The following is a 12,030-nucleotide window of genomic DNA, read 5'->3' as shown; positions in this document are numbered from 1 at the left end:
CAATGGTGTGATGATTGCAGGGGATCATTTTATTGCTTCAAATTGTTTAGGATTTCTTAGCTTGAGAATCAATCTTGACTGGGCGGGTTCATCTGATTGCTCTTGGAAACCAAAATAGCCCATTATATTCCTTGAAAGTGAACCCAGATAGAAGTCTCTGCTCTCCGACTGTTTTTCTTCTGTCTCCCCTCTCCCTCTTCTTTCTCTGAGTCTTTGTCTTTCTCTTAAGTAACTGTGGATCATGATCTACAAACTTCAAGCCTGAGCTATGGTGCACACTATCCACTATTCTTCACTATTCACTATTCTTCCTTGGACTTCCAAGTGTCAACTTGATAGCTTGTCGCAGGGGTGCCAACTTGAATGAAATGTTGTGGGGGCCCAGGTAAGCCCCACCCCTCATAATCGATCACATGATGCAACACAAACAAACCATTTGAATGGGAATGTCCATCAACTTTGTGGGGGCCCACTCCCTCAATTATTTTATTGTAGGGACCGAAGCCTTCACGGCCAATAGGAGTTGGCTCCTATGGCTTGTCTTATAGAAATACCACCATACTATTTTCAGTCAGTTTTTTTTGGGGGGGGGAGGGTCTTCCAGCTTCCTCAACCGCCCAAGAAGATAGATATCTTGTCAAATTAATACTTGCAAAGGTGAAGATTCATGGTCCTTGTAATGCTATAACAAGCAGAATCAATATGTCAAGCACAGGTAAGAATGCATTGCAGTGCTTTCCTGTCACAGGAGCTAATATATTGGCAGTGGAATTCTCCCATACTGTTTAGCCACTTATTTTGTTGATGGTCTCCTTATTAAAGTGATTGGGTGACGTTCTTGGGTGATGTTATATTTCTTAACCCCAGCAGCGAAAGAAATGTTGAATGTGTTTGGCTCTGCAGCCATGATTTTTTCCAGCTCAAAAGTTCAGAATGGTAGATTGGTGGCTTTTCTGTCTGGAGCATTCAAATATTTAGAGTTGCAATGCTTTGCTGTCTGATTCTGTGCCTGAAAGCTCAAGGTTTATATCTTTTAAAACTAAGATATCTCTGTATGCACCCATGCCCTGGGGGCAAAATAAATTGCGTGTGGCGGGTATTGCATCTTAAATCCAATTGTTGGAACCATCTGCAAATGTTTGATACTGTATTGGATTTGCTTGCTATGAATGTGAGGACAACAAAGCTTTAATTCCTTCAATCATTTGTGCTAAGTCACACCTATTTAAAGTAAACAAGTGTGCATTGGTAGAAAGTTGGTACAGTATATACAACACAACTGAATAAAAGTTGTTTTTCTGATTTGAGATGAGCGGAAATAATCTGTATAGTTTTCATTTTGTTTTTATCTGGAGAAGGGGCGGTCTCTGTTTTTAATGTCTTCTTCTGTGTTCCTTCAACGTTTTCTCTAATGTCCAGGAGTGGGAAAAAAAAAATAAGGCAGCTCAAACTTCTGCCCTCCACAGTAGTTCCCTCTCCTTCTTCCTACCCTTATTTGTGTTCAGCTCATTTCTTTTGCAATAAATTAGGCTGGCTTTTTTTTGGGGGGGGGGCTTGCACTTCCAGGACATTTGTAAAGAGGTTGAAAAAGCTAGTTGGCTGTGTGGAAGGCAGCAGGGGTGGCCAAAACTCACATATCTCCCTACCACATAATGAACCCAGAATAAAGGAAATGATGGTTCCTTGTATTATTCCTGTGGGGGGGGGCATAGTGGAGGTTAGTGTTCTGTCTGCTACTGCCACCACCAATGGGAGCCAGTTGACTTTGTCAACTGTGCTGTTGTTGTTGTTGTTTTTTAAAAAAATATATAATTATTTTTTAAAAAATCTGAGGGGTGGGGAAGAGCAGAAGCAATACAGTGGTGCCTCGCTAGATGAATTTAATTCGTTCCATGGGTCTATTCTTATAATGAAAAATTCGTCTAGCGAATCCCATAGGAATGCATTGAATTATTATTTTTTGAAAAAAATTGCCCATAGGAACGCATTAATTGAATTTCAATGCATTCCTATGGGAAACCGCAATTCACTAGACGAATTTTTCGTAAAACAAATTCGTCTAGCGAGGCAACCTCCGCTAGAAAAATCCTTTCTTTAAGCGAAAATTTCGTCTCACAGGGCGTTCATTAAGCGAGGCACCACTGTACATTGGTAAGCAAAATCACCCCCTGAACCAATTTGCTTGGTGTGAACCAGTAATTTGAGGAGGTGAAGAGTTCTCCAGAGCCGCTGTATTTGAAGAAGTGAGGGATGTGGAGACTCCACTTTTCGCTGAGGCTCCTCTGTACCTCCCCACCAAGTCCTCTAAGCATGCACAAAGAATATGAGTGGCGGCCAGGCTTCTGAATTAGCATCCTTGATTACCTACAACCCACCTGGCTGCAGAGAACCTTATCCATGTAAGATTAGAGCAGGAGACATCACAGCAGGCCCACTGCAATATACCATTGGTAGCATTTAACACACTAAACAGAAGTCACATTTATGAGGTAGGCAAAAGGGTAAAATATAAAGGACCCCTGGACAGTTATGTCCAGCCAAAGGACAGTGGTACCTCAGTTTACAAACCCAATTGGTTCCGGAAGTCTGTACTTAACCTAAAGCGTACTTAACCTGAAGCAAACTTTCCCATTGAAAGTAATGGAAAGTGGATTAATCCGTTCCAGACAGGTCCGCGGAGTCCATAAACTGAAAATACTCAAAATGAGGTGTACTTAAACCAAGGTATGACTGTATGGGGTTGCAGCGCTCATCTCGTTTTCAGGCGTTTGTCCACACTGTCGCAGGGATTCGAACTGCCGACCTTCTGATCAGCAAGCACAAGAGGCTCAGTGGTTTAGACCACAGCACCACCCGCTTCACTTCCTGTTTGCCTGCTACCACCGTCTGTCAGTGCAAGCTCTGGAAGCAGACGCACACAATAAAACATTTTGAATCCCATCACTACAGCCATGTCGTCGCTTTATTTAGCCTTCTGATCTTGGTGTGTTTTTTGCAAAAATGGCAGACCAGCAATAACAGAAGCGGCTTTGCAACAGTAGCACCTTAGCTCTTGTGTCTAAAAATGACTGCTGTTTTGGCAGTGGTTTTATTTTAAGGATTCCCACCCCCCTCACCTTTCTGGCTGCTAATCAAATGAGTAGATAATTATAATGTAAGGAACTAAGAAAAGAACAGGTGTCTGTAACAGCTTCAAACTTTTATTTTAATTAGACGGAGAATTGTTTTCTCATCTCACTCTTCCTCACCCCAGCCCCTATTTCACACCCAAGGGACTGCTATTAAAACAAGTCATGGTGTCGCAATCCTGATAAGTACCTTTTTATAACGCAGCTGAATAAGAAATGGTGAATTTTTAAAAAGTGGAATAAAGTGAGAGTTTGTGAGAAATTGAAATCCCCAGGATCCGTGCCATTTGGAGGAAAGTCATTTATTGCGGAGAAGGTGGTTTTAAAATGGAATGGACATGCAAGCGCTAATCTTAACCAAAAAATCCCAAGGTGTAGCTTAAATTTATGAATAAAATAATGTTGTCACAAGTATTGATTATGACCAGGATCTTCCAATCAGAAATCAATATATAGAAATCATTCCAAAGACCACTGTAAGGCCTGAGGGACAGTGGACCGGCCCCCTGCTGAAAAACTTTGCTGACCCCTGTTCTAGTTCCTATCAGATGCCTGAAGGCTTTTGGGATGCCTAAGCCATTTCTGCATCTTCCGACCCAACTTGAATGTCAAGGCACTTGACTGGGTGGGGTGGTGGTGGGGGGGGAGAAGTCAAACCGAATGGTTTGGAACCTGCTGACACTTTTATCTCTCTTGGCATATGTGTTGCTCAAAAATAAGACAGATCTGATTCAGGGGGGCTCATGTAAGAGCTGATCGACAGTGGCATTTGCTGCCAAGGAGTGTGGTGGAGTCTCCTTCTTTGGAGGTCTTTAAGCGGAGGCTTGACAGCCATCTGTCAGGAATGCTTTGATGGTGTTTCCTGCTTGGCAGGGGGTTGGACTGGATGGCCCTTGCGGTTTCTTCCAACTCTATGATTCTATGTATAAGATCTCCTGTTTACTGGAGGTGCTCAGGCAGTGGTTTCCAAACTGTTTCCCACAAGATCAATATTTAGAAGCTCACGAGGGGTTTCTCAACCTGAAGATAATTAATGATGGGCAAATTTCCCCGAAAGATCACAATGACTGATTGTTGGAATCAATGTGCAGTTAAAGGGGAATGTTGGATGTAGTCAACATCAGGCATCCCCAAACTGCGGCCCTCCAGATGTTTTGGCCTACAACTCCCATGATCCCTAGCTAACAGGACCAGTGGTCGGGGAAGATGGGAATTGTAGTCCAAAACACCCAGAGGGCCGAAGTTTGGGGATGCCTGGTCAACATCATGTTAATGTCCAGTGTGGTGGATTAACTGCATGTTCCAGAATCCTTTGCAACGGGGGATCCTCAGAAGATTGGTCAATGCAGAAAGGTGTACGTGAAGGCTGATATCTTAAATACCGCCAAATGGGGAAAACCTTTACCCATCTTGTACTTCCTTCTGTACGCTAGGTGATGGGAGCAATTTTAATCTTGCTTCTTTCAGATTTTGAAATCTTAGGAGGTATGAACGTGTGTGTTCCTCTTCGAAACCAATTAGGCGGCACACATATCGCACTGTCATCAGCAAATTGCACTGCTTTTTATCAGGATCTATCAAAGAAATCTCGTGTCTGCTCGTTTACACAGAATAGAACCCCATCAAACTTTTTTTGTGCTGTAATGATTTTCTGTCCGTCTTGATGAGGCATAATTGGATAAATCCAAGACCGCTTTGAAGGCTAATTATATCCTGTACATTGTAGACCTAGGCTGCCCTTGTTATATATGAGCTTGTGTCTTCGCTTTTATCTCTCTTCTTCTCTGGGGTTTGTGTGCGAGTGGATTGGGTTGCAGCCTTAGAAGGAATTAAATGGAAGGGACACCCCTATCGTCTGTCAACACCCTCCCTCCAGCTCCTGTAGATATTAAAATGCAACATGAAACATCTCTATAGATAGGGCCTTATTTAGAGACAGCCTTGGAGTAAATAAAAAACCAGCATTTCATGTCAGGAACCATAAAGCACGAGACCCACATTTGAGTAATTTATGGACAGTCCTGCAGAACAAATTCAATTCTGAAAGCACTCTCAGACTATCTGTAGCTGTGATTTATATTCACTTTAAAGGGCTAGATTTCGGAAGGTATCAGCAGCCAGTCAATAGAGCTCAACTCCTGCAAGGATGGCTTTTCCATTTCCTCTCTTAAAATTGCCTGCATATATCTTTTGTGGGAAACCAAGATCATGGCCACTGGTCCCATCACCTCCTGACAAATAGAAGGGGAAGAAATGGAGGCAGTGAGAGATTTTACTTTCTTGGGTTACATGATCACTGCAGATGGTGACAGCAGTCACGAAATTAAAAGACGCCTGCTTCTTGGGAGAAAAGCAATGACAAACCTAGACAGCATCTTAAAAAGCAGAGACATCACCTTGCCGACAAAGGTCCGTATAGTTAAAGCTATGGTTTTCCCAGTAGTGATGTATGGAAGTGAGAGCTGGACCATAAAGAAGGCTGATCGCCAAAAAACAACTACCAGACTTTTAGAAGACATCTGAAGGCAGCCCTGTTTAGGGAGGCTTTTAATGGTTAATAGATCACTGTGTTTTATTTTTCTGTTGGAAGCCGCCCAGAGTGGCTGGGGAAACCCAGCCAGATGGGCGGGGTATAAATAATAAATATTATTATTATTATTATTATTATTATTATTATTATTATTATTATTATCATCATCTCCATGACGGAGGAAGCAACAGTGCCTGATCTGAACCAGACTGCATGTCTAATTCCTCCTGGGAGGAAAGGCTAGGGGCAGATTCTGGTGGTGCTGGAGCAGGTACCAAGACTGGAGGCAAAGTTGGCACAGAAACTTTGGCTGAAGCAGGTGCAGTCCATGCTGCTGAGTCCAAGCAACCGAGACCTTCCTCAGGAGGTGACTCCTCATCCATAATTCCCTCCCACTGTCACAAAAAGCCCATCTGAAGCCACTGGGCTCTTCCCAGGGTCGTCAACCAGCAGCTGCTCCATACTGTCCTGATCCAACCAGGCCCTCCACAATAGCTCTTTGGTGCATGACAGATCAGCGTATAAATGGTTCTAAACCACGATGGAGGCAGCAAAACTGCTGGAGGGGAGAGTGCTCTTGTGCTGGGGTCCTGTTTGTGGGCTTCCCATATGCATCCTGTGAGAACAGGATGCTGAGCTAGATGGGCCATTGCCCTGATCCTTGAGGAAGTCTTCTTCTCTCAGGAGTCCCGGTTCCCGTCTTGATAACACAGCAAGCATAGTTAATTAAAAAGGAAGATTTATTGCAAAAGCAAGCCGAGTTCACAGGGGCAAGTAGGAAACAGAACCTAGGAACAGTAGGGGGTGGAGCTGTGGGGCAACTGAGGAGGCGGGAGCAACGGAAGAGGAGAGGGAAACGAGGGCAGTATCAAATACAAAAGAGGGGAAAGAGGCAAGTCTCAAAATGCGACTGAAAAATGTAGGGAACTAAGAAACAAGCCCAAAATATATTTTGGTGGAAGTGTTCTCAGGAGAAAATTGTAGCTCGAGCAATCATGTAAAAAAAAAAAAAAAGATAATTCAAATGGTATATTATATATATGGTCCCTAATTGTAAGTGGAAGGACCAAGGATTCCCTGTGTAAGTTGCTTCAGGTCATGTCAGATGTTCTCCTAGAGACTCATAGGTTGGTGGCCTAGGTGATTTTAACATCTATGCTAACATGACCTTACAAGTGGCCACTTGGGACTTCAAGGAAGGCTTTGTCTGCATGGGTCTGTCTCTGAATAAGTCTAGCCCTACTCATAGCCATGGACACACCTTAGCATAGCTGCTAGGTCTCCCGTTTTTCACGGGAAAACCTCGTTTTTAAAGTCGTTTCCCGCTGGCAGCCCGGATTGAACAAAATCCCAGAAATCCCCCGGATTTCCTACCTGCCAGGGAGGCTCCATTTTGGGCCCTGGAGCCGCCCGATTTCCGGTGCCTAGACATGGGTAGCGCAGGACCGGAAGTCGCTTCTATGCATGTCCGGACATGCATAGAAGTGACTTCCGGTGCCGCGCCACTGCTGATCCCGCATTTTTCAGCGGGAGACATGGCAGCTATAAGCCGTAGATCTGGTGTGGATGTGGGTGATCTGACACTAAGTTCCAGTGGAACAAAGTAAGTTCCATGGTCTAATCACTTTGTGGTGCAGCTGGACTTCTCCACGACCCTTCCCCTCCTCAGGGAGGTGGGACCAATTCAAATCGTCTTCCCCCACCACTTAATGGATCCAAATGGCTTCCTGAAAGATCTGCATTTCATCCCAGTACATTTCCAAGCACAATTCAAAGTGTGAATTGGCCTTGACACTGTATATCTTAAGGAGAGTCTCTACCCCATCGTTCAGCCCGGACACTGAAGTCCAGCTCCAAGGGCCTTCTGGCAGTTTCCTCACTGTGAGAAGTGAGGTTACAGGAAACCAGACAGAGGGCCTTCTCGGTAGTGGTGCCTGCCCTGTGGAATGCCCTCCCATCAGATGTCAAACAGATAAACAACTATACAACTTTCTGAAGACATCTGAGGGCAGCCCTGTACTGGGAAGTTTTTAATGTTTGACATCTCACTGTGTTTTTATATTATGATGGAAGCCCCCCCCCCCGAGTGGCTGGGGCTGTGTAATCATCATCATCACCATCACTACCGCTGTAAATAAAATAAACATCAACTACATCAGATGTTTTTCACCACAGGACTAAGGCTCCAATCATACATGATTACCTGCAGTAAGTCCCATTAAGCTCAGATGGACTTACATTTGAGTAGACATGCATAGGACCGCAGTGTAATACAAAATTACTGGTAGTGGAAGCACAAATATTATTTTTATAAATCCCACTACATGCAGAAAAGACTAAAAAAAATGCAGTTGGCAGCAAATATAATCCACAGAACACTCTTCATATGTAGAAAACTAAGGGAGAAGATAAGGGAATTAAAGATTATATTGCTGTAAACTCTTGTTTAGTGCATACAAATTACAACTCATTGAAACACTTAAAAATCCTTTACATTTCCCCAAGAATTCAATTGGGTGAGTTATTCTAAGAAGGCAACAGCTCTCAAGAGGCTGTTCTAAAATGAGGCTTTGTATACACTCGAGCTCAACTAATTTGGAATAGCGGCTTTTAACACAGTGGGAACAACATGCTAATTTAGCCATCAAATGTTACATTGAGTTTTTCATTTGGAATTTACTATTCTTTTTTTTCCTTTTCAATTTTTAAATGCTTTATTAATCATTTCCCATATACAGTGGTTCCTCACTAGATGAATTTAATTCGTTCCACGGGTCAATTCTTATAACGAAAAATTCGTCTAGCGAATCCCATAGAAATGCATTGAAATTTATTTTATTTTATTTTTTGCCCATAGGAACGCATTAATTGAATTTCAATGCATTCCTATGGGAAACCGCGATTCGCTAGACAATTTTTTCACAAAACGAATTCGTCTAGCGAGGCAACCTCCGCTCGAAAAATCTCTTCGTTAAGCGAAAAAAATTTCTTACACGGCGTTCATCTAGCGAGGCACCACTGTATATACAACACGAAGTTACCAGTATCTCCATTTCGGTTGGTCCAACAAGGATATCTATGTTCACAAAGAAAATTACATATAATTTCAACTATGTGTTTTCTATACAAGTCCTCCCATTCTCTCCATGTTTCCCTTTGTAATAAACATATTACTTTAATTTATCATTGTTACTTGTAAAAAAATCTCTCTTCTGTTTTGATGTCATTTTCCTTTATAGATATATTATTTACAGAAATCATTCAAAGGCAACTACCGTGCTTATATTACAACTACTTTTCAAGTAGTTCTTGAAATTATCCCATTCTAGAATGAACTCCTGTCTGGGTTTGTCTTTATTCTTTCAGAAAGAGGCTAATTCCGCATATTCTGTAAGTTTGAGTAACCATTCATCTCTAGTAGGGATTTTTTTAAGCATTAAATATACTATTGAAGCATCATATATGGGTTAATGCTTTGTTTTTCTTAATTGCTTGCACCTTGTTATCAATGATGGCTGTGTTGAATCCTATATGGTAGCTGTATACCATTGTAGTTTTCCTAGACATGGGTAGTACTGTGTGTCTTTCTTTCCTTCTAGTCTGCATCTTTCGGGGAGAACATGTTGCTAGTATGCATGCAGATTTAATCAAGTTCTGTCACAAAGTAAACAGGTTTTCTGTCATTTCCCCCCATGCAAGCCAGCAGGGAGACATACAGAACGTCAGGTGCTCCGAAGCAAGGTTTTGATTCAGATCAGAAGCATAACAGTCTGTGCCCAAAGCCATCGTAGTTGAATTGGCCCACGTTTCATAGCTCAAAACATTATTCTATAAGTTCCTCAGGCATAATGCTAAATCAGCTGCCAAAATTTTAATACAGTACAAAGGTCTGGGCTCGTCTCTCTAAGACTATACAATCAAAAACAAACAGTGCATGCAAAAGATATTCCCTGCTTTATACCACTGGTAACCCATGAATGCTAAGTGTAGAAAAGTATAATAATGATCCTTTTTTCTTTCCTACTAAAAAGAAGTAAATTTTCCAGCCACTACTGTGCAGGACAAAAAGCATGAGAATAATAGCCCCCTCACACTTTCAGCCAACATGCTCTGTTGTACAGTCATATTAAATCCTGGAGGCATGTATTTTACAGGGGACATGTCTAGCTTGGAGCAAACTTTGAGGAATCTGTCAGATATGTGGTAATTTGAAATTCTTTGCAGGTTTCTGAGGGATGGGAAAACAAAGAGCATTGAGGTTTTTTTCTTTCTTTAAAAAAAATTCATTACAGCACCTTCTCTGCAAATATCCCATTTCCTTTCTAGGCCAATGCACTATTTCAATTTTGGCTAAGACGTTTATTTTTAGGAGAAGAGGGTAGCTATTAAAAGTGAAAAGCACTTTCAACCATTTCCCTGAAATGCAGCTCTTAAAAAAGAAGAAGAAGCTCAAAAGCAGCATTCTAATGTTTTCAGGTGCTTGAAGATTTCTTAGCTGTAACACCTGAAGGCAAAAATTAATGATAAAACTACGGGGTTGGTATACGACGAAAAGAGAATAAAAAACTGCATTTACGCTGACATTTAAATAACGAGTGTGTGATTTCCCCCTCCCCCCCCCAGACCGAGTTTCAGTTGTAGAAAATGTATCTTGATGGGGGTGGGGGTGGTATTAGGTCAGGCATAGGCAAACTCGGCCCTCCAGATGTTTTGGGACTACAGCTCCCATCACCCCCAGCTAACAGGACCAGTGATCAGGGATGATGGGAGTTGTAGTCCCAAAACATCTGGAGGGTCGAGTTTGCCTATGCCTGTATTAGATTGTTGGGGAAATGCCCACTCTAGGAGTCACACTCTCTCTGAAGAAACAACTTCGCATCTTCTTCTTTTTGGGTGGGTGAGGGGCTGGACTTGGTTGACTCTTGGATTCCCACATAGCAGCTTTGAACTTAAATGTTGGTTCTTCTCTTGCAGCGTGTCGGTCAGGATTCTTTAAAGACTCGCCACAGAGTCCGACGTGCACGAAATGCCCTCCACACAGTTACACACGCGAAGAAGCGTCAACTTCCTGTGTTTGTGAAGAGCACTATTTCCGAAAGGAATCTGACCCACCTACGATGGCATGCACAAGTGAGTTTGCTTGCACTTAATAAGTTAAAGTGCTCGTTTTACAAGTGACGTGTTAAATGACGGTTGTGATCATTGAGAACACAGGTACCGGCTTACACTGAGTCAGACCATTGGTCCATCTGTCCCAAATTGAAACGAAAGTGGTTCCCCAAGATGTCAGATGGAGGTCTAGATATGGTCAAGGGGGAAAGGAGTTTGGGCAGTGAAACATGGGGAGGGAGATGAGGAAGGGGCAAGATCAGACCCCCTGTCCCTCCCACTTCTTTTCATGTCCTTCTTTGTTGCCTTACATTTTCCTATAGTTGTGGTTGCAGCCATTACACCATTCTTTTGCAGATGCTGTAAGAGGTTGTTCTGGTGGGGTGGCAGGACAATTCTGGGCCATGCTTTGAACAGTTAGGGTTTTGTGTGTGGAAAGGCATGTATGGCAAAAGGAAGCTTGATAATTTTTCCATACACCTCTGAGCTATAGGAAATTCATATGGTAGTATTTGGTATCCAGAAGAAGAAAAACTAATGGAGTTCTAGAGTGTTGTAATAATACCCCACGGTATGCCCCACGGAGGACTTTAACAATATTCTGGAGATCCCGAGCCATTAGGTGGCTAGATTGGCCTCTACTAGGGCCAGGGCCTTTTCAGTATTGGCCCCAACTTGGTGGAATGCTTTTTCACAGGAGACCAGGGCCCTGTGAGATTTGTCATCTTTCCGCAGGGCCTGCAAGACAGAGCTGTTCCGCCTGGCCTTTGGGTTGGACTTAGTCTGACCCCTGTGTTTTCCTCCCTCATGGCTTGGATTTATGGACTACTTAAAATGAGGCTGCATTTTAAATTTTAATACTGTATTTTAATCTGTATTTTAATTAAGTGCCTTTTATGTTTTATTGTAATTGGTTATTGGTGTTAGCCGCCCTGAGCCCGGATTTGACTGGGGAGGGCGGGGTATAAATATATTATTATTATTATTATTATTATTATTATTATTATTATTATTATTATTACCTACAAAGAAATTGACCACAAGGAAGCTGGCATACATCATCTCTTCCCCACATGCAAGACACTGCTCACTCTCCATCTCATTTTTTTCCAGATAGTTGCAAAACTCAAGATTTCTATCTCCTGCATGCCTTATATCCATGCTACTAACCTAAGAGAAGTTAGTTTAATTGAGATGGCGGTGGTGAGGGAGTAGCCTTAGTGAATTTTCAAAGAGAGAGACAGCACAGGGATAAGAGCTTAC

At 42.5% G+C, this 12,030-nt stretch overlaps 1 protein-coding gene across 2 annotated transcripts in view; it reads left to right on the top strand.

The window, feature by feature from the left end:
- Positions 1-12,030, top strand: part of EPHA5 (EPH receptor A5) — a 227,078-nt gene that overhangs the window by 115,012 nt on the left and 100,036 nt on the right. For both annotated transcript variants that reach the window (XM_060282232.2, XM_035135822.3), the window contains exon 4: positions 10,633-10,788. In XM_060282232.2, the coding sequence (XP_060138215.2) occupies positions 10,633-10,788 (156 nt within the window). The remainder of the gene's footprint in view (positions 1-10,632; positions 10,789-12,030) is intronic.

This window comes from Zootoca vivipara, chromosome 12, assembly GCF_965207765.1.
Source record: "Zootoca vivipara chromosome 12, rZooViv2.hap1.1, whole genome shotgun sequence".
Taxonomy (NCBI): domain Eukaryota; kingdom Metazoa; phylum Chordata; class Lepidosauria; order Squamata; family Lacertidae; genus Zootoca; species Zootoca vivipara.
Note: the sequence above shows the minus strand (reverse complement) of the source record. Positions and strands in the feature narration are given on the sequence as shown.